The sequence below is a fragment of the Crocuta crocuta genome, unplaced genomic scaffold, assembly GCF_008692635.1.
Source record: "Crocuta crocuta isolate KB4526 unplaced genomic scaffold, BGI_CrCroc_1.0 scaffold303, whole genome shotgun sequence".
Classification (NCBI taxonomy): domain Eukaryota; kingdom Metazoa; phylum Chordata; class Mammalia; order Carnivora; family Hyaenidae; genus Crocuta; species Crocuta crocuta.
The window spans coordinates 4,000,393-4,023,933 of NW_027528276.1; the positions used below are offsets into that span (position 1 = coordinate 4,000,393).

Here is a 23,541-nt window from a genome sequence, read left to right on the forward strand (position 1 = left end):
AGCGTGAGCAGGGGAGGGTCAGTGAGAGAGGGAGACACAGAATCCGAAACAGCCTCCAGGCTCTGAGCTAGCTGTCAGCACAGAGCCCGACACAGGGCTCAAACCCACTAACTATGAGATCATGACCTGAGACAAAGTCGGACACTTAACCGATTGAGCCACCCAGGCACCCCGAATCAATTTTTTTTTTAAGTTTATTTATTTTGAGAGAAAGAGAGCGTGGGCATGAGTGGGGGAGGGACAGAGAGTGAGGGAGAGACAGAATCCCAAGCAGGCCCCATGCTGTCAGCACAGAGCCTGATGCGGGGCTTAATCCCACAAACTATGAGATCATGACCTTAGCCGAAATCAAGAGTGGGACGCTTAACCGACTGAGCCACCTAAGTGCCCTTCTTGGGTCCATTTTAAATGATGAAATCACCAACAAAAATTGTGAAAAGCATGACACTAAACAGACTGTGAAAACATTACTTGTTTATAGTATAAGAGCTAGAACAAGAAGGAACAGTGTCACCCTGTTCTACCTCAGCTAGGGACATTGGGCATACCTGGAAAAGACTGAAATTGCCACAAGTATTGACTTTGGAGTAACAAATAAATTCTAACAAATAGAACAAATTCACAAATATGGAATTTGAATAATGAGGACTGACTGTATAATATCCAACCCTCCTACTTCCACTTCCAAGTATCTTCATACATTGTAAATATGAAGAAAGGAGATGTAAACAAATATCCTTAATAAAGCATAATTTGTTAATGGGAAATAATTGGAAACATAAAAATTCCATACTATGTAACTTAAAATTATGAAATAGACGTATTGTATATTGTAATCTTATAATAAAATAAGCTAGAGAAGAAAATGGTAAGAATATCATGATGACGAGGAGTGCTTGGGTGGCTCGGTCAGTTATGTGTCCGACTTCAGTTCAGGTCATGCTCAGGTCATGCTCAGGTCATGATCTCATGGTTTGTGAGTTCGAGCCTCACATTGGGCTTTGTGCTGGCAGCTTAGATCCTGGAGCCTGCTTTAGATTCTGTGTATCCTCCTCTCTCTGCCCCTCCATGGTCATGCTCTGTCTCTGTCTCTCAATAATTAATAAATGTTTTTTTAAAATTTTTTAAAAAAAGAAAAGAGAATATCATGATGAAGAGAAAATACATTTACATAAGTACTGTATTCTAAAATAAAATGCATGTATAAGTGGACCCACACAGTTCAAACCCTTGTTCAAGGGCCAGCTGGACACCAAATTTCTAGGGAAATGAGATTAAAGGGATATATATTATGCACTTCAGATTATGTGAATTTGTTGTAATGAGTATATAATTTTTTTGTACTTATAAAAATCTTCTGCATCTTTGCAAAATAAATTTCTGTACATTACTCACTTTTATAAAAGAAATGCTATTGAAAATATTAACTCATACCAATTTTTGCCTATGCGAATTAGCAAGCAACTTCCTTCATGTCAATAACTATCTCACTTAATCTCTGTAGACTTTATTCTCTTTACCTGTAAATCTAAGAATCATGAAAAAAAGATGCTATATTTAAAGGGTATTTAAAGATCAGTAAATAATTATTGAATATTCTTCATATGTTTAAAAACTTGTTCTTTTTTAGAAAGGTGCTAACCTAGATATGTTGAATTTAGCTACTAGTATCACAAAATTAAGCACCTATGAACAATGTTCTAGACTGGGTAAATTACATTTATCTTGGGGTTATTTTAGCTTCCTCCTGATTTAGGTAACTTTCATGTCTCTATTTTAGGAAATCAGAAGTCAGGCCAGTTTAATAAGATATTGACCAAGATACTGATATTCTAATTCCTGTTCTAGAAAGTTGTAGAAGAGGAAAAGCAGGAGCATGTGGAGAAGGTTAAAGAACTTTTGGGCTGGGTTTCTACCCTAGCAAAGAACACACAAAGCAAAGCTACCTCATCCCAGACCAAAGAATCAACAGACATTGAAAAAGCTATTTTAGAACAGCAGGTGAGTATAAGAGCCATCTGTCTCTTAATAATATGTAAGAACGTATTTGATGGAATAAAACAAATCACATATGGGTCACCCCAGGAATGATTATCTCAATAACTGTTAACTGCCAAACTTAGAGAAGTTTAAGAAGTCATCCTGTTTGTACTTCTACTTTCTTAACCAACTTTATATAGCTCATTGGTAATAAAAAATCTGACTTAAGCTAGGTTTTTCCCTGGGATTTTAAAAAAGTTATTTCAAATAACTTTGATTCTTTAATCTACTGGCTTCTGAAGCTATACTCTTTGTTTCTACCACCTAGGTTCTAGCAGAGGAACTGACAACGAAGAGGGAACAAGTCTCTGAGACCATTAAAACTTCACAGATCTTCTTGGCCAAGCATGGTCATAAGTGAGTATTAAATGAGAAATTATGGCACATCTAGGGGACTGAATCTACTTGGCTAAAACTCAAGGTCATGGTGAGACTGGAGAATCCAGGGTTGCAAGAGCCAGATTATGAAAAGCCTTATAGTTCATGCTGAAGAGTTTGCATTTTACCTTGTTGGCTATGGGGAGGGGTCTTCTACATGATTAGATTTTGTTGATGAAGGTTTCTAGAGTAGTTTTACAGAGAATAGGTTGACAAAGTGGAGGTCTGAGAGACCAGTAAAGAGGCTGTTGTGATAATACAGGCCAGAAATGTTGAGGGTGGAGAAGGGCAAGAATTCCAAAGATGTTAAGGATGATAAACTTATAGGGCTTGGCAATGAATGGAAATTGTCAGATATAACTTCCAGGTTTCTGGCTTAGGTCCCCGAGCATATGGTGATGCCACTAACCAAGACAGGGAATACATGAGAACGTGTAGACTGAGGGAGAAGGCAGCTTTATTCTTGGACATTATGAATGTGAGGCACCCACAGGACATGAGTGGATTAGAATGTATTATAATTTATGCCTTAAATAGTTCCCCTAAAGTTGTCCAATGGGCAGCTGTGTATGTAAATTTAGAATTAATGAGAGAAGTCTAAAGTGATACAGATCTGAGTCATCAGCATAGTAGAAACCATTAGTCGATTCGTTCACAAGGGTTCTAGGGCATCTTGGTACTTTTCAGCCTGTAAAAGAAGCCTTACAGAAGTAGAGGGAAAATAATGAGTGATACTTTAGAGCCCATGAGAGAACAGTGTTCCAAAAAGAAGAAAGTGGTCAGAGGTCAAGAAATATTGAGACTGAGAAGTTTCTGTTGAATTTGGCAAGTTGGAAATTTTTGGTGACTGTGAAAAGTTGGGGCATGATGTCAGATTTAGTATGATGGGGAGGACATGAGGTGAGGAAGTTAGTGATAGCAAAAGTAGATGACTCTTCGAAGAAGCTTGGCCATAGGAAAGGACAATAATAATACAGTAAATAATTAGAGTAGAGTATACAATCAAGAAAGACCTCTTTTTGGGGCGCCTGGGTGGCTTAGTTGGTTAAGCGCCCGACTTTCGCTTAGGTCATGATCTCGCGGTTTGTGGGTTCGAGCCCCGCGTCGGGCTCTGTGCTAACTGCCAACTCAGAGCCTGGAGCCTGTTTCAGTCTATGACTCCCTCTCTCTCTGACCCTCCCCTGCTCACGCTGTCTCTCTCTCTCTCTCTGCTAGAAATAAATAAAACATTTAAAAAAAAAAAAAAAAAAAAAGAAAGACCTCTTTTTAAAAGATCAGAGGAATTAACTGTGTTTATGGATTGAGTATCAAGGACCAAAAGGGAGAAAGAGATCAAAATAACAGGAGAGGGGGTCCCAGAGTTATAGGAGAGGACAAAATTCATCAGTAGGTAGAAAGTACAACCCTAGACCAGAGAGAGTCAAGACAACTATTCCTCTGAGGTTTAAGGAAAAGGAGATTAGATGCAGGTAAATATGCCAGGAGTGAAGCCAGAAGGTGAGAGAATTTGTGCCCAGCTGTCTGCATTTCCTTTTGAAATAGACTGAGGTTGTTTGCTGTGAGGGAGCTGAGGGCAAGGGAATTAGGATTGACTGGGGCCTCCTAGAAGGTTTGTTAGGAAGCTCTCAGGTCCACTGGACGCTGGAAATCAGTAGGATCTCCTCCACAGGGTCTCCTCCCTTCCTCAACCCTGACACACACACACACACACACTCTCTCTCTCTCTCTCTCTCTCTCTCTCTCTCTGTCTCTGTGTCTCTGAATATATTTAGCCCGCAGGTGGGAGCAGAGAAGTCCAGTGATTCTGTTGATCTGGGGCAGGAGTTTCATCACATTAGTAAGGACAGAGTACAGGGATAATAACAGGGAGCTGATAGACTATGTATGGACTGTGGGATCTGAACTACAAAAAGAAGATACTGAAGATCATAGGGAGAAATGATAGACTAAGAAAAGAAATAGGGAAGTTAAGGAGGGCTTGGGAAATCTCAATAAGCTGATGGATAGATCTAAAGTAAATTTGGTACAATACTAAAATTTCGCAAAGGTGGATGGCTGGGTAGTAGATAAATGAGAGATTATTTTCTCTTTTGTCGGTTTAAAACTTTTTTTTTTTAAAAGAGAAGGTTTTTTCTAAAAGAGCTTCAATGCTTCATCTTCTAGGCTCTCAGAAAAAGAGAAGGAACAAATATCTGAACAATTGAATGCCCTAAATAAGGCTTACCATGACCTTTGTGATGGTTCAGCAAACCAGCTTCAGCAACTTCAGAGCCAGTTGGCCCAACAGACAGAACAAAAGGTACATTTAGTTTCTCTCTCCAAATGGGAAAGGTACCTTTTGAATGGTATGAAAGCAGCTTTGCTGATTGAGAATCATGTTCACTAGCTTTCCATGACCAATGTGACTTAATTTTTAACCTCACCATAGCAGCCATTTGTCTTGTGTTTCTTTACTGGGGTTCCATGATGTATTGGTCAGTCAAGAACACTGGAAGATGCTTATGGCCAACCCTATAGACCTGGTTCACAGTTTCTGTTATCTGTCATTTTATGGCAGACCGCAACTAAAGAGAATATAAATCCTAAAATATATCTGATCACGGGGCAGCAAGATTACTCCTTCATGGCATTGTCATCCAAAAGTTGACAGCCAGAAGTTCTGAATATTGGGAAGAAAGGGCTGTGTACCTCTTCCTCCATACTTTTTTTCATAGCTACTAAATAAATGAGAAACCATTTTCCTAGCAAACTGGTGGATTGGCTGTACTGACTGAGACGCTGGTTCCCCTCACTCATGGTCATCCCATCATATGACATCTTTACCAGTTCCCATTCATGTTCCGTTCCCAGACCATAGGAAAATGGTCAAGTTCCTGCTGGTTGTCCTGAGTTCTTCCTGGATATTTGTGTGTATATGTAAACTTACCATATTATATACATGTGTCTCTGGGATATATATGTGTTTGCCTGCTTATTTCCTATGTTGTGAAGCAATGGCCAAATTGTGTGGGGCAGGTCAAAATGTAAGCTCATGTGGTTATCAGATTTGGTCTCGATGATGCTCAAAGTGATATTCAGACAAAACATGCTTTGACTCTGGTCCTTGGGTATGAAATTGGTGCATCAGGAGCTAGAGTTGTAAAGACCACAAGACAGAACCAGCTATGATTTCTTTGAGTAGATTTCCAGAAAGAATATGCTGGTTTAGCATTCTTTACGTAAGGTAGCCCACTTCTAACGGCTTATTGCTTCACCATATAAGGGACAATGTGAAAAGTTTTAACAATTGCTTGCTGAGAACACCCAGTTCTCATTTTGAAAGGTTAAAAAGGGGGGCGGGGAAGAAAGACAAGCTGCTGAGCACCACTACATTGAGCATGATGTGTCCCCTGTTACTGTTTGTGTGTTTCATGTGAAGTATTGTTCTGATTAACTGACATCCTTGCTTACAAGTTTCACTAACCCTTTGGAGTTTAAGCACAAATGCACAAAAGGGAAAAAGAGGACGACCTGTTTGGGGTTCTTTTTTACAAAAAAACAAACAGTCGCATGCTGGACGCTAACCCCAAGCTTACACTGTGTGTGCGATGCGGCTGAGCTGCTCCGTAAGGCTCTCTCTCTATCTGCCCAAGGCGTGCTGCAACTCTGGTAAGTAGAAGCCTTTTACGTTTCCTTTCCTCCTCTTCCTCTGTCTTTCTCTGCTTGTTTAGGTCAGAATGCCCATGTTTTGTGGGACTGAACTGGATTTCTCTGGATTATTGCCCGGCTCAGTGCTTGTTGCCTGTCCTTCAATTCTGAGAGTATTGGAAGGAACAGCATGTAGTCTTTTCTCTTTGTCTAGCAATTGTCTAGACTCCAAATTTTTCTTCAATATCAGCATTTGAGGAATCTCACAGAAGAAATTAGAAGTTCTCAAAAGAATTTTTTCCTTTGTCATCTTGTCTGCTTCTGAACAGTCTTTATGTGGATTTTGTAAAACTAATTTTTCATATATCTCAAAGAGTCCTATGCTAGTGCAATTTTCCCTTCAATCTCTATAGAACAGATACCTGGTAAATACGTATAATATACATTTGTGTTATACAAGTTGAACTACTTTGTAGGTTCAGAACACAGAAGGAGGATGGGCAACAACACATAATATTTTAAGTAGTGTGGAGAATTCTATATGTTAGTCCATTATTTGAATTACTATAGTGAGATACAGATGTGAATCAAATGTGTTCCCTCATTTGCTCTCCATTCTTTATCTCTTATAGTGTGCAGCTAATAGAATTTGAAATTCTCAGTGCATGCCTTTAAAATCTAGGGGCAAGAAGGTTAAGGATTTTAAGGATTCCCTTACTATTTACCAATTTATTCATAAATTCAACAAATGTTTATTGAACTGCCGGTACTGTCCTCCGACACTGAATGGGCAGAGTGCCTGCTCCTACAGAGCTTACTCTCCCCAAGACAGAATGAAATGCATTATTTTTTTTTTAATGTTTTATTTATTTCTAGGAGAGAGAGAGAGAGAGACAGCATGAGCAGGGGAGGGTCAGAGAGAGGGAGTGACAGACTCTGAAACAGGCTCCAGGCTCTGAGCTGGCAGTCAGCACAGAGCCCAACACGGGGCTCGAACCCACGAACCCCGGGATCATGACCTAAGCGAGAGTTGGACGCTTAACCGACTAAGCCACCCAGGCGCCCCTAAAATGCATTATTTAGGAGGCAGGGAAGTGATTGGCAGTTGCTTCAACAACATCCTCCATGGATAAATTCAAGAGTTAAATGAGGATCAGAAAGTAATACTGACTGAAGAGGGGCAGACAAAATCAGCTATAGAAAATAAAGATAATGAACAAGAAGAGGCGGAAAGTTGAAAGTAAAAGTAAGTGACAAAACTTACTTGATGTTTTAATATCTTGAATGATTTAATATCTTTTTTTTTTTAAGTTTATTTATTTTGAGAGAGAGAGAGAACGAGCAGGGACAGGGCAGAGAGAGAGTCCCAAGCAGTCTCCACACTAGAGTGTGGAGCCTGACACAGGGCTCCATCTCATGAACCGTAAGGTCATGACCTGAGCTGAAATCAAGAGTTGGACACTTAACTGACTGAGCCACACAGGCGTCCATTAAATGATTTAATTTCTGAATACCATCATTCTGTGATAAAAGGCTTTAAAACAGGAAGGAGCCATTTTTAGGCTTTTTTTGGAAAGGTGATTTTGGCAATGTGTAGATTTGCCTGCTTTACTGGACATAGGACCTAACTCCTGAGTGTGATGCAGTCTGCTGTGCCTTTCCTTCACCCTCTTCTGGGTCGGACAGAGGAGGCAGTATAATAATAGCATGAGACTTAGAATCAGGCCTTGATTTGATTCTGAATTTCACTTGTTTTGTAACCTTGGACAAGTTACTTAATAATCTCGCTGTGCTTCATTTTCTCAGCTGCAAACTAAAGATTAAAATAATTGCTTTCATAGGATTGTTGTGAGGAGTAAGTATCAGTGTTCAATACATATGTTAAGTGCCCAGCAAATTGTAGGTGTATCATGGTGGCTGTATTACCCATTTTAACCTGGACCAGAAGAAGAGTCCCTAGTGGTTCAAGAGGCAAAGGTCCTAAGTCTGTTCCTTCCTTGACTTGCTATTTCCGATTCCCAGAACTAATTTAACCGAGGGCCATTGCCTTGGGAGATAGTTGCAATGGCCACCGCATGAGACTGCCCCAGTTGTGAAACAGCTGCTTGAGTGGTACACGTGGGCTCTTTACAGAGCTGTACACCTGTCATATGGCCATTGGGCTGCTTGACTCTTCTAATCCTGTGAACTGGTTTTGCTAAGCTCATTACCGGAGATGTGCTACTTCAGGATCTTCTGCACCAGTTGCAACACTGAGAAGCTGTTTTATAGGGTTGACTTTTCACTGGGGGAACTGGTAGATTTCTGGAAGAAACTTTCTGGTGATTTAGTCATAGAGAGAGCCGACCTTTCACCTTCATTGCTTGCTACTTTGTAGAGCTCGTCACTCAGATATGCTTAATGCCAGCATCTGTCAAGTAACCTGTGAACTTCCAGCCATGTTCAATATTCTGCAGTTTAGAAAAACTCTTTTTTAGTATTAACGCTGCCAAGCTTGAGTGTTTCCTACACATTGGGGCTCATTGCAGGCTGGGGTTTTCTTGTGGTCAGAATTTGATAGACTATGGTTCTTTGAATGAATGCTTTTACCAGTCATGTTTCTCTGATTCAGTTTTCTTTTTCGTTTTCCTTTTAGGGCTGCAGAGCTATTGCTGGGGTGATTGACCTAGGCACAGTGGAGATATTTCCCATCTTCAAAGCCATGCAAAAGGGCCTCATTGACCAAGACACAGGCCTTGTGCTCCTGGAATCCCAGGTTATCATGTCTGGCCTCATTGCCCCTGAGACCAATGAAAAGCTCTCTCTGGAGGAGGGTCTAGCCAGAAACCTCATTAATCCCCAGATGTACCAGCAGCTGCGGGAGCTACAGGATGCCCTGTCCTTAATAAGCAGGCTTACTGAGAGCAAAGGCCTTCCTTCCGTGGTGGAAGCAATTGAAAAGAAAATAATCAGTGAGAGAGTTGGACTGAAAGTGCTGGAAGCTCACCTGGCAACCGGAGGTTTCAGTCTCCCCCCTAACGCGGGCTGTGTTAACCTAGAGGAGGCTTTTCACCAAGGCCTCATTTCTGCAAGACTTCACTCAGTGTTAGAGTCTTACTTGAAATCATCCAAGAATTTGATAGACCCCAACACAGCTGAGAAAATCAGTTTGCTGGATCTGACGCAGAGATGTATTATCCACCAGGAATCAGGGTTGAAACTGCTGCCTGTCAAACAATTGGCAGGGGGAATGGTGAGCCTGAAATCAGGCCGGAAGGTTAGTGTTTTCCGTGCAGTTCAGGAAGGCCTAATAGATAGGCAGGTCACTGTCCGGCTGCTGGAAGCTCAGCTTTTTGCTGGTGGCATAGTAGATCCAAGAACAGGACACAGACTTACTGTAGAAGAGGCTGTAAGACATAATTTGATTGACCAGGATATGGCCTGTGCTATTCTCATAAGGCAGCTTCAGACAGGAGGCATCATAGACACTGTCACTGGGCAGAGACTGACAATAGATGAAGCAGTGAGCAAGGATCTGGTAGCTGCTAAGATTGCCCTTGTGATTCTGGAGTCCCTTTGGTCATTCATGGGGTTGCTGTGGCCTGAATCTGGAGAGATCCTCCCAATCACACATGCTCTGGAGCAAGGTATCGTGTCTAATGAACTAGCTCACAAAATCCTTAGTGGCCGACAGCATATTAAAGCTCTGTTTCTACCAGCAAGCACAGAGGTTTGGTCCTGGAAAAAAGCAGTAGAAGATGGTATGTTGGACAAAGATCTTGTCAATAACTTAAAATCAATTTGCATACCCGATGTGATGCCCTACATGCAATTAGTAGATTCTTCAGAACGAAACAAATTGAACATTAATCCTGGAGCAGTAAGTCGACCACATAGCAGGTGCCAAACTGAGGGCATAGTAAGCCGTGGCGAGAAGCTGTTGTTTCAGCTGATGACTCACAGCTATATTAATGTGCGGGATGGACAAAGGTTGCTCCTGTTAGACGATGAGCTGATAGAGACACTGACAAGAGGTGAATATCAAGCAGGTCTTCCAGAAGTGTTTGAAACTGGGCATCAGAGAATAGAAACTCCCAAGGAATTACAAGAATCAGTGAATGTCAAAAGCACAGAAACTTTCTGTGATGGGCTGAGTGTGAGGCCACATGAGCTCCTGATTTCTTCTCAGAACAAAAACTATCCCAATCAGGCAGACTGCACTGAAGCAAAAGGCACAAGGACCACGGTGGAAACTGAAGGTTCCTCAGTAGAGAACTCTGAAAGGGACCTGTTTGGGGGAGAACAAAAAGTGAGACATCCAAATGTTGATTCTTTGATGGTCCTAGATAAAGTCCAGTCAAAGTTAAAAGGACAATTGCTAGGTACCAAAAAGGAAGAACTAACAGGAATGTCTACTAGAGAAAATGTTAGCAGAGGGTTTCTCCCTATGGTACCCACTGAGCAAGCTGAGGCTGTGACCTTGGAGGGAGACAAAGATCCTTTTTCTGTGGAGACACCAAAGGAAGAATGGCAGAATTCCAGAAAGACTTCCTTTCTGTGTCAGACAGAACAAGCAAATATACTCGAAATGGAAATTCCAGGTGAAACTGGAAGGCCACTCCTAAATCCCCAAAGCAAAAAGCTACAATTTCAGGTAAAGAAAGCTCTAGATTTAGAGTCAGAACTAAAGTCTGAAGATGACATGAATATTCATACTCTAGACAAACAGAAAACCTTAAGTAAAACATTTTTGGGTAGGGATGGCCATAAACATAATCCAGAAGGACACATCATCGCAGACAGTCGTACAATGACGTCAGAAGAAACGGATGCAGAGGATAATGGTTGTGAAACCTCCTTGTCAGGCAGCCATCCTTCAGAATTGCTCCAGGAAGCTACCTTAAATACGTTATCTGCACAATTACTACATGGCGGTATCATTCATGGACAAACAGGGCAGAAGCTCTTATTAAATGAAGCAATAGCCCAAGGTATCGTGCCTAGCCACACTGCTGTGAAACTCCTGGGAAAGCTGAACATGTTTCGTGGCTTCTTTGACTCTCAGACCTGCGAGTCTTTGACCACTGAGGAAGTCATCGATGAAGGTCTGATGGATGAGAAACTATTACATAATGTCCTCATGGCAGACAAAGCTATAAGTGGGGTTTTAGACCCCCGTAACCACACGCTCTGCTCTGTGAGGGAAGCAGTTGCAATGGGACTTCTTGATACACAAACAGCCTCGAGAATTTTAGAGGGGCAGGTGGTGACTGGTGGCATTGTTGATCTGAAAAGAGGCAAAAAGGTTTCAGTAACTTTGGCCTCAAACCTTGGCTTGGTGGACAGTGCTGACAAGACAGAGCTTATAAATCTGGAGAAAGCTTCCAAAGGCAGAGATGCTGAGGAAACAGTCAGGGAGAGATTTATTAGCTTACAGATGGAAACAACTGGAATTCTAGACCCTGAGAGCAAAGCTCCTTTAACAGTTGTGCAGTGCATTGACAGAGGACTTCTGGAGAGAGAGGAGGCTGTTCAGTTGCTAACTAAGCAGGTGACAGATGGAGGTATCATTCACCATACATCTGGGATGAGACTTTCTGTTGATAATGCCTTCGAACATGGCATCATTGATGAAGACTTAGCCAAGCAACTCAAAAAAGTTGAGAACCTAAGCCTCCATCACTTTTTTCATCCTGAAACCAAGGAAACGATTTCCCTCTCTGAAGCCATAAAATTAGATCTTGTTACTCCAGACTTGAAAAGAGAAATCCAAGAAATTCAGGCTTTGACTAGAAGCTTTGTAGATCTCATTTCTGGCCAGAGATTGACCTTGGCAGAAGCTGAAAAAGAAGGACTGTTAACTAGTGAAGCAATATTGTCTACAGGAATGATGCATGGGATTGTGGATCCTGAGAATTACAGAATTGTCCCCTATTCAGAATTAGTAAAGAAATGTAAGATTGATATTGAATCTGGACAGAGATATCTAGAAGTAATTCCCTTCTCAGACATTAAAGATGGAGCAAGTGACAAAGTGCTTACATTGTCTCAAGCAACTCAGCGTGGAAAAGTAGACTTTGCATCTACACTGAAGGTTTTGGAAGCTCAGGCAAATACTGGGGGAATCATAGATACTGCCACAGGTAAAGGACTGACATTGGCATCAGCGTTAGAACAGAAATTAGTGGATGAAAACATGGTCAAAATTATTGCATCTCATCAGGTATTAAATGGAGGAATTTTTGACATATTTAATGATCAGAGAGTGACTTTAAAGGAAGCTGTTGAGAAAAGATTGATCAGCCCTGACCTGGCAACTATGATCCAGATAGATCCTTTAGAGTGCTGTAATAATGGGGCTCAGCTGGAAAAGCAAGATGGGATTGAAGTATGTGATATAGAGAAGGAATTTCTAAGAAAGGAAATGTTAGTTGTGTGTAATCAGACTGCTGGAATGAGTTGTGGTAAAGGAGCAAGTGAGAAATTATTTCAGATTAGAAGCCAGTCTGTACAAGGAAAGGTTCAGACAAGAGTTTCTGATGGGGGGCAGGCCAAAAAGAGCACAGAAATTTTGTTACAGGAAATGAAGTGCAAGGATCAAGATAAAAGGAGAGTTTCTCCAGACACTGAAGAATCTGTCAGTATCATAATTCCTGGCGATCGTAAAGGTACATTGTTGGGCCAGAGTTCAGTGACACTATCTCACTCAGAAGCTCGTGATTTTAAACTGAAAGAGGTGGCTAGTAATAACATGGAAAAAAACACAAATGAAGAGCAGGAAAAAATAGGGGCCCAAATAGAAATTACTTCTCATATGAAATGGTCTACATCAGGTCTAGATTCTAAAGAGATAAGGGAAAACCAAGAAAGAATTATTTCAGAAGTACAAGAATCAGATTATGAAGCTTTAGGCAAATTGCTGAGTGAGAAGGTTATACAGAAACCAATGAGTACCAGGGAGAAATGTAAGACGAAGGAGAGGGAGATGATTATAGAACAAAGTGTCAAAACACACAAACCAGTTCTTTCCACAGAAAAGTTGAATCAAGAAACCATAGTTAGAGCTGACCAGGGACCCACCATAGAGAGTCCACCTGTGGAAGTAGCCATAAGTGAAAAAGAAGCTGGTAGAGAGCTGGATTTTTCTATTATTTGTAAAGATGAAAACTCTTCCCCAATGATAACCAAAGAAATTTCTGTAAATTGGGATGCTTTAACATTCTTCAAACCTAATCAAGTCAGTGAAGGAGAAATAAAAAATGTAAGCCTCTGCTTACCTTTAAAAGAGGAAGAAGACTTATCTCAAATTACTGGTGGGGCCCAGAGTGAGCCATTCTCTTCTGTGACCCCAAGACCTGAAGGAATACAGTATCCGGAATCAGTTGGAAAGACCCAAGTTGAAGGCAAATCTCAAATTTCTGAAACAAACAAGCCTCTCCAGGGAACCATCAGACCAGAGACCAGTGCTTACCAAGATTCCTGTGTTACTTTTAAACCCAAAGAAACCGAAGGTCTGATTTGCTCCCCTAATGGATATAAAGAAAGATCATACCAAGAAGTACCGTCTGACTCAACAAGAACTCTTAAACTGGAAGGAACTTCGAGATTAGACCCAAAAGAAGTCATCTATCAGGACAGCAAAAGTCATAGTGAAACCTGTGGAATTCTTGCCTCTAAAATAGTAACAACTCAGGAAATAACTAGAGAAGAATTTCTGGAAATATCCAACCCTACAGTTACAGGTGTGGAAGCAGCATCTTTTGAAGCCATAGTGACTCAGGGCATTCCCAGAGTCTTAGTGTCCCTTCTTCCAGAGAAACTCTTCAAAGATGTGTCTCAGAAAGAGAGTCCAGGGCAACAAGATGCCACCATTAGTCCCATTATTGCAGAGACCAGTGAAGAAAAGCCAGTGCCGCTCAAACACCCTGCAACGACGATGGATGAGAGGACCCTACAAGAAAAGCTCAGAGAAAGCCCTGGCAGTGAACAAACTGATTTCACGACTACAGCTGGGGGAAAGGGAGATGAAGGTGTAAACCTAGAGCACTTCCGAGCAACTAAAGTAAGTTTGCCAGTAGCGTGTTTGTATATGCAGATTTTATTTTATTTTTTAAAAAATGTTTATTTCTTTATTTTGAGAGAGAGAGAGAGAGCGCAAGTGAGCAGGAGAGGGGCAGAGAGAGGGAGAGACAGAATCCCAAGCAGGTTCTGTGCTGATGGCAGGGCTTGAGTCCATGAGCCCTGAAATCATGACCTGAGCCAAAACCAAGAGTTGGACATTTAACCGGCTGAACCACCAAGACGCCCCTGTGTATATGTATATATATACACATATATATGTGTGTGTATATATATATATATGTGTATGTATATATATATATTTTTTNATATATATATATATATTTTAGATGTAACTAGTTTAATGCTAAAACTCTTGACTGGATACTGAGTTTACATATGTATAATTGTGTGCATGCATACAGTTTCAGGGAACTAGATGATTCTCTAAGGTATAACTTAATTTATCATCATCTGTTTGTTATATAGTTGTTAGAAAATAGGCAGCATGTCTCCCTGAAATTTGCAAGTGCTTTAATTTAGAAACCAGCATCGGAGCTAATATGAATATTGAAGCAATGGTATCTGAAGTCAGAATAGCTTTTGGAAGTTTCACTAAAACGATGCTATGTTGGTAACCATGAGTCTCTCCTCCCCGAGGAAGTGAATAAAGTCACTCTTTTATCTGTCAACTTGAAGCGACATAACATGTTTTATTTCATCCCACCCTATGTGTAATAATATTTTGTATTGGTAAGACCCAGCCTACTTTGAAAAGCAGACTTAAAGGAGAATGTCAGATCTGAGTGAGTTTTCTTTTTGGTTCCACAGAATGTATTTAATCGGCAACTCTGTCTAGAACATGATGAGAAGCTGGTATCTTATCTGTCTCTATTACGAGACATTGAAATGAGGACCAAACAGATTCAACCTCTGGACCTAAGTCTGGCAGAGCTACAAGATCTGCTGTGTCAGGCCAAGGTGGGTTCCCAGAGACTTCCCTGAGGCCCACCAGCTTGGGGAAATAGACTCTTCAGGAGGAAAAACATGTTCAAAAATACTACCATTTAAAGGAAACACACACAAAAAATAGATTGAAAAAATAGAACTGGAGATCTCTGGAGAACACCAGGAAACACTGGTCTCCCAGAAACCTGAAGCAGAAGAGACTCGAGGGAGGAGTTACAGCAGGAGGAAATACAGGAGGACTCAGTACAGTGAGGACTGAATCTGGATTTAGTGCCGGAGAGTCATTGGTGACCTTGATAAAAAACAGTGTTAGTGGGATCACAGGATATGAACAAGGTTACCATGAGAACAAATGGGAGGTTGGAAGGTGGGAGCAATTAATGTAAATCGTTCTTTACAGAAGCTTGGTAGTGCAGGTGAGGAGAGAGGTAGGAAACTAGCTGGAGGAGGTATGCTGAAAGAGGAATGTTTTGAGCAGATTTGGGGGCCAAAGAGAAAGAACCAATAGAAAAAGAGAATTCGTTAGGGGAGAGAAGAAGTGATAACTGATGGCATGAGATTCCTGAGGACATAAAATTAGACAGTCTTTAAAAAAAATTTTTTTTCAATGTTTTCTTTCTTTTTTTTTAAATGTTTTATTTATTTTTGAGAGAGAGAGAGAGAGAGCATTAGTAGGAGACGGTCAGAGAGAGAGGGAGACACGGAATCAGAAACAGGCTCCAGGCTCTGAGCTGGCTGTCAGCACAGAGCCCGACGTGGGGCTCGAACCCACGAACCATGAGATCATGTCCTGAGCCGAGGTCAGATGCTTAACCGACTGAGCCACCCAGGCGCCCCTGTTTTATTTATTTCTGAGAGTGAGAGAGAGAGTGAGAGAGAGAGCGAGAGAGAGTGTGAGCAGTGGAGGGTCAGAGAGAAAGGGAGACACAGAATCTGAAGCAGGCTCCAGGCTAGCTGTCACCACAGAGCCCGACGCGGGGCTCGAACCCACAAACCGTGAGATCATGACCTGAACCGAAGTCGGATGCTTAACCGACTGAGCCACCCAGGTGCCCCAAAACTAGACGGTCTTGAGATAGAGGAACCTGGAGGTCAAGACGTGACATAGGATTGGAGAAACAATGAGGACAGACTGTAAAGCTGAGCAGTTCTCTCAATATCCAGAGTATGGCCTCTGGGAGGGTGGCTGAAGGGCAGGTGAGGACAATGCTCAGAACCACCACGCTTTTCCACAGCTTATTTCTGGCTTATTTGCTGAGGATCAGAATATTGTAGACTGGCTGAGTGGGAAGACTTGGTTGGGATTTTTTTAATATTTTTTGGTTCTGTCCCCTTGGAAGTTGTAATGAAAGGGTCATTCTTTCATTTGACTTTCATATATATATATTTTTTTAAATGTCTATTTTTGAGAGAGACAGAGCGTGAGCACAGGAAGGTGGAGAGAGAGAGAGGGAGACACAGAATCTGAAGCAGGCTCCAGGCTCTGAGCTGTCAGCATAGAGCCCGATGCGGGGCTCAAACTCACAACCAGTGAGATCATGACCTGAGCTGAAGTCAGCACTTAACCGACTGAACCACCCAAGTGCCCCTTGACTTGTTTTGTGTCACCTTATATAAGGCTAATGACACTCTTAAAGAGGCATCAACTTGTAGCAGAAGGTGTACTACACTGAGTCAGGAAACCTGAATCCAAGTCCTGAGTCCATTTCTTATCAGTTGGGTGACCTCAGACTAAAATAAAGTAAAATAAAAAATAATATTTTCAAGTGCAGAGGCATCTCTTCTATAAATCTAGAATAATAATATCTACTCTGCCTACCTCAAGAATTAGTGATTGTGGTAACCAAACGAATGCACATAAAAACATTTTCTAAGTTGTAAAACGTGTAGGCATGAGGTGACAGAAAACTGTGTTCACAGTTGATTCCTAAATAGTAAGAGTTCTAGCCTTAATTTTGGAGGTAACTCCACTTTATCCCCTCAGGTATTAGACATTGAGCTAAAGGATCTGTCCACCTTGGTGAATCAGGAACTAGAGCATGTAAATCAGATTATCATCAGCCAGCCTCAAGAAGTCCCTGCTCAACTGTTAAAGGCTCTAGAGAAGGATGCCAAGAATCTCCAAAAGTCCCTCAGCTCTGTGAGTGACACCTGGAGTTCCAGACTACTACACCTCCAGAGTGCTGTGGAAGTCAAGAAGGTAGCTTCTTGTTTTTATTCACGAAGGCTGACAAAGTATGGGATGGCGAAAAGATTCTTATAGTCTAATTTGCCACTTATTTCTTAGACTAAAGTGTTAAGTCAGCGTGAACAGCTAGATGGCAGACTTCAAGATCTGAGAGCCTGGGTTGGCAATACCAATCTTATTCTGAACAGCAAAGAATATAACGATGACACCGACACGGACAGCCTGAATCAGTGTCTCCAGCAGTATGAGGTAGGCTCTCCATCCATTCTCAGGCGTGTTTTGTGTTTTAGTTGTTCTTTGAATTGTATCAGTTTGATTTTCCTGCCAAGCAAACGAGTGTCTCTCTTTCTTAGACTGGTTTTCCGTTTTAGATGTAAAGTCAGCTATGTTTAGTTTTTTAGGCTCTCATACCCTTAGAAACTCAGTGATTCTGGTTATTTCTCCTTTCAGCTATTCTGTGAGGGAGAGTCTACAGGATGGCCTATGATTATCAACTTCATCTTGTCTTGATAACTGAGCTTCTAGGCTCAGGCTAGCATCAGGTCCTTGTTTATAATTTTACACACACCAATTTCAGGAGAATTGTTGATCCATTGTTGAGAGTATGGCTTGGCAAACTTTTTCTATAAAGGGACAGATAATAAATGTTTTAGGCCTTGCTGGTCATATACAAATGGACCTTTTCTGTAGTAGTCATTCACCGTTGCTGTTGAAACATGAAAGCAGCTATAGACAGTACATAAATGAATGGTCATGGATGTGTTACAATAAAACTTTATTCACAAAAACAGATGATAGGCATATTTGGCCTGGGGGCTATTGACTGCCAACCCCTGATCTAGAGTGATGCTTTTCTTCTTGTTAAACCTTAAATTAATTGATTCTTTTTATAAGGAAGTGAGAGAAAGGTAAAGACTGAGATCTATAAGAACTGAGATGGGGTTTTTTTCCTCCCAACATTGTTCTTTGTTTATACTCAAGATAATATCAGATATACTCACAGTGGTTTATCCTCCTTCTGCTATGGATAGCATACTCCTTAATTTCTTTCTAAAGTCAGAGCAGAACTAAGTATGTCCCCTATTTCTGTTCCTGTTCCCCAGTCCTAAGAGAAGCAGGCATAAAGGTTTGTCCATGGTCAGGCTTCTTGTTTGCAACCCCATCCCTTTTTGTCTTGCAAAAGTTGACTTGCCGTCTTTGTTTATACCCTTTTATCCAAATATATCATTAGGGGAGTGAGTTTCAGACTTGATTTGTTCACTAACAGGAGTATTTAAGAGAAAAAAAAAAAGCAAGAGTGAAAAAAATTCCTGTGACATAGTATATGGTATAAAAACACAGAGCGTCTTCATGCACTGCTTTCCTCCCCTAGTTATAACTTAAAAACATGCCTTTATGGGAAGACTGTCATGGTCGAAGTCTTGTTTTCCTAATGACAGTTTCCCAAATCCATTTGTCACAGGTGAAGAAAGATACTTAGCTTGATGATAAGTAACCCAGAAGTCCTTTCCGTCTGCTCTGCAGGATTGCTGACTACTCTCGGTTTCAAAGTGACAGTGATGTAGATACCGTCATTGTTTTTATTGCAGTGTTAACCTGGCTGATGATCACTAAATGTTCATGGAAACTGCATGCTTTTAATTGTCTAAAAACAGATAAATGCTAGTGTTTAGGCAGGTTTTAGTGCTTTAAGGAAGCAATGGAACTGTTATATAAGAAAGTCTAGCTGTAGTATTTTACACTTTTAAAATGTACAAGCAACATTATTTACTCTCAAAATTATGTTTTAGTGAACCACAGACAAACTAAGTACTTTCTCACTTCTGACCTCCCAGTAACTCCCTGCTGAACAAATACAATAGATAATCGAATCTAAGAAAATACAATTAGATCTATCTCAGACCGGAAATTCATAATATATTCTCCAAACATTAAAAAAAATTTTTTTCCTTCAGATACCTGGGATGAACAGTAGTATCATTCTATTAACATAAATAATTAAAAGCTTACTGCATTTGGAAATCAAGGTGTCCGGTAAAGGAAACCTAATTGTAATATATGAGGAGTTTGGGGAGAGCAGAAGTGAGAGAGATTTCCTGTAGGTTGTTTGGCCCTAGAAATTATCAGTTATCAATTATAAAAATATAGCAAAATTAACCGCTCTTTAATGTTGACTCTTTGATTAAAACCAACAGATTCTGCTTTGATAGAGAATTAGAAGTTTTATTTTTATTTATTTGTTTTTTTTAGAAGTTTTATTTTTATTTATTTTATTTTTTTTCATTTCCTCACTTAGGATTTGAAGCAGCCCATGGCTGACAAGAAATCTCAGCTGGATGCTCTTGCGTTTGATATTCAGTTCTTTATCTCCGAGCATGCCCAGGACTTCTCCCCTCAGCAAAATCGACAGATGCTGAGGCTTCTGAATGAACTGCAGAGGTCCTTCCAAGACCTTGCGGAGCAGACCACCGCTCAGATGGATGACTTGCAGGGCCGTTTTCAACAAATGGAGCAGGCAGCCCAGGTCAAGGTCAGACTGAACCAGCGGCTGGGCTCACTTTGTCTTTTGGGGTATCCTCTGTCCTTGAGATTTCTGGCCAGACTCCATCCATCATGATTCTAGGAGGCTGCGTTTACCAATTTTGAAATTTCATGTCCTCCAGGCCAGTTTGGTTCTGGTCTAGGGGGCAGCTGTTCTGGCTGTTTTTCTTGCCATGTTTTTGGTTTTATGTGTGCGTATGAGAGAATACATGTGTTTACCTCTGTATGCATGTGCAAGTAATTTCTTTTTAGTGAGACTCTACCCTCACTGTGCCTCATTGTTTCTGACTTTCAAACGAAAGTTGTATCTCTAGCCCTTGTTTCTCCTCCTTTCTCCCCCGGCAGTCTTTTGAGGGCCATTAGGAACATTTAGGTACTCTGAACTCTTGAGAAGAATGGTTTTGAAACGAGTTTTATTCTGGGCCTTTTCATNGCTTTTCAAATGATTGATAGCAATATTCCTTGAACACCTTCAGTCAGCTGGCAAATTTTTATCAGAATCATATTAATTTTTTAGCATGTTAAAAATAATAATTATTTTCTAGCACCTTTCTTCACACTCTAGTGCCTAGTGCTCATTCAATTATGGAAAACAGTGTAGAATCAGCATTGTTACATTTTGAAACCAAACCAACCTACCACTGTCCATCACAACCCTCTTGCAAAACTCAACATAATTCCATTAATGGTGACATCATAACCTAAAAATACCAAGAATGATGCTTATGCCATTTTTGCTGTTTGAACACTAAGTTGGAATTCAACGAGATGCTATTAGAGTGTCATTATCACCAGCAATCTGTCTCAGGGTCGCCTTTATTAAATATTGTGCAAAGTCAAATTGAACTTTTGAGTTAGGCCTAGAGAAAATTAGGTTGGTCAATTCCATATGCCCCCCATTACTGCTTAGCTACTCCAACTGCATTGAAATAGAAATAAAATACTAATGAAACCCTTTAGGTTACTGTCCAAATCTGAAAATTTGCCATGTCCTCACTTGGGAATTTATATAGCATGGTATAGTTTGTGAATAATTAATAAAATATTATTGGTCTGAGCCACTTTAAGACATAGCCCGAATCCAGGGCATGCTGCAGAGCTGCAGCAGGTGGTAGAACTGCATGTGAACATTCTCTCTGAGCACATAATTAATTCCACAATGTTTATTAACCTTGTTATTGTCAGAAATGCTCTGCTTCTCTCTATATTTGCCCTGAATGCATGTGTATGTCTGTGTGTTAACTTGTTTGCTTTGCTTTTTTCAGATTCAGTCTGCACCCATCCTAACCCATGAAGATCCCGTTTTACAGCTGAAGAGCTCTTAGGAGTTTTCTTCCAGAGCCCTTCTATTTGTCCTAAAGAGGGGGAGAGAGGGCCAATTTGGGCACCTGTTTGTAAGTGCAGGTGACTAAAACACCATCAGAAGGTAGAAACTGGTGGAAAACGGTTGTAGAAGGATGGTCAGGAGAACACATCATGCTCAATGGCTCAATTAGGTGCTTCAGTGTCATGCAGCCAAGATGAGATCTGGAGAAAGGATCAGACACAGAAACATATTCCCTCCCTCCCCCTGGGCCTGGCTTTTCTCTTTGATATCAATGTAGATACCTAAAGGACTGAGCAAGTTGCTATTCTTGGGCAGTTTCCTTCTCAAAATAGCCAAGCCCCTCATGCCTGGCATGTAATCATTCCATTTAATGGGTGTCTGCATCTGTGAGACATCTGATTTATAACGTCAGCTCAATTATTAAGAAGCTCAGTTAGTGTATGAATTATCCAGTTTCTTGATTTTTTTTTCCTCCTCCTAATCCAGTCCTTCTAATTTGCCATATTTTAACTTAGTACGTAGCATATCTTCCAGTTCTGGTGGAGGAATTGATCATAACCACTAATTTGTTTGTCACCATTATCATCTATGAATTTGAAGCATCTGGGCTCTCTGTTCTCCATTTCCATGGATAATTACAGCAGTCTGGCAAAGGAACTCCAAACCAAAACCTGGGAGCATTCTCACCTGAAATTATTCCAGACTATTGACCTATTGCTCAGCAGACTGTCCAAATGAGGGGAGCTTTCAGAATATGACTTCTGTGCTTTTTCCTGTTCTAGTCTCTCACCGACTTTTCCATCCTTAAGACATAACCTTCCTGTTTTATATTTCAGGGAGTTATCTTGTATTTGTAAAATGAGAATTCTTAATTATCTCTCGGCCCCTTTGCATTTTAATTAGACCCTGCAGAAACAACAAAGTACCTGTTACCAGAAACTGGAGGATCTTTGCAACTGGGTAGGACAGGCAGAAAGCACATTGGCAGGCCACCAAGGTAGAGCCACCCAGCACGATCTGTCTGCTTTGCAGAAGAACCAGAGTGACTTGAAGGTCAGTATGAGTTAATTCATTCTTCTCATTCCTTCAGCAGATATTTATAAAGGCTTGCTATGTGCCAGGCACAGTGCTTAGTGCTGGCAACATAATGGTAAATATCCATGTTCTCATGAAACTTACGGTCTAGTGGGAGAGACAGACATTACACAGATCATCACAGAAACAAGCATGCAACTATGGTAGGGATAAAGGATAAAGGGGAAAAAAAAAGGGCGCCTGGGTGGCTTAGTTGGTTAAGCGTCTGACTTTCGCTTAGGTCATGATCTCGCGGTTCGTGGGTTCGAGCCCCGCGTCGGGCTCTGTGCTGACTGCCAGCTCAGAGCCTGGAGCCTGTTTCAGAGTCTGTCACTCCCTCTCTCTCTGACCCTCCCCTGCTCATGCTGTCTCTCTCTCTCTCTCCTAGAAATAAAACATTAAAAAAAAATTTTTATTAAAAAAAAAAGGATAAAGGGATAAAGGAAAAGTTACACAAGAATATATAATAGCCAGACCCAATCTTGTCTAGGATGTCAGAAAATATTACTTTGAAAAAGTGTCACTTAAACTTTGAGACAGGTTTATAGAAGTTATTGCAAAAGGCATGGAAGGAGGACGAGAATATACCAAGTACAACATACTCAAGAACTGAAAGGAAGCTAGTTTGGTTGGACTGCAAAGAGTAAAAGGAAGATTAGTGAACGCTGGGAGGCGGGACCCATATCTTGCTGGGCCTTCTAGGCCACATTAAGAATAAGGAGTGCTGGGATGCCTGGCTGGCTCAGTTGGTAGAGCATGTGACTCTTGATCTTGGGGTAGTGAGTTGAAGCCCCATGTTGGCTATAGAGATTATTTTAAAAAAAGAAAAAGGAGATATATAACCAAGAGAGTATAAGGGACAAACCAAGCCTTGACTCAGCTGGAATCCTACTGTCAAGTCCTCTTTATAGAAGAATGATCTCTTTGAGGGTAACTCATCCCAGAATAAAAATCATGTTTGTGGGGAGTCTCCTCTTTTGTCTTTATCAAATGTTTGCTTAGAAATTTAAATTTTCCTTAGAAAATTAAATATTAGAAAATTTCTTAAGTACAAAAATATCTTAATAAGTTACTATTTGCACTGGTTTAGACCTAAATCTTTTTTTTTTTTTTAATGTTTTTTTATTTATTTCTCGGAGAGAGAGAGAGACAGCGTGAGCAGGGGAGGGTCAGAGAGATAGGGAGTCACAGACTGAAACAGTCTCCAGGCTCTGAGCTGGCAGTCAGCACAGAGCCCGACGCGGGGCTCGAACCCACGAACCGCGAGATCATGACCCAAGCGAAAGTCAGACGCTTAACCGACTAAGCCACCCAGGCGCCCCGGTTTAGGCCTAAATCTTAAAGCAGATCACAGTCAGAA

At 40.9% G+C, this 23,541-nt stretch overlaps 1 protein-coding gene across 1 annotated transcript in view; it reads left to right on the plus strand.

The window, feature by feature from the left end:
- MACF1 (microtubule actin crosslinking factor 1) overlaps positions 1–23,541 on the plus strand; it is a 229,559-nt gene that overhangs the window by 99,997 nt on the left and 106,021 nt on the right. The window contains exons 32-40 of the mRNA XM_077753196.1: positions 1,849–2,001; positions 2,309–2,397; positions 4,582–4,717; positions 8,681–14,086; positions 14,914–15,063; positions 17,036–17,251; positions 17,339–17,488; positions 19,536–19,769; positions 22,011–22,160. Coding sequence (XP_077609322.1) covers positions 1,849–2,001; positions 2,309–2,397; positions 4,582–4,717; positions 8,681–14,086; positions 14,914–15,063; positions 17,036–17,251; positions 17,339–17,488; positions 19,536–19,769; positions 22,011–22,160 — 6,684 coding nt within the window. The remainder of the gene's footprint in view (positions 1–1,848; positions 2,002–2,308; positions 2,398–4,581; positions 4,718–8,680; positions 14,087–14,913; positions 15,064–17,035; positions 17,252–17,338; positions 17,489–19,535; positions 19,770–22,010; positions 22,161–23,541) is intronic.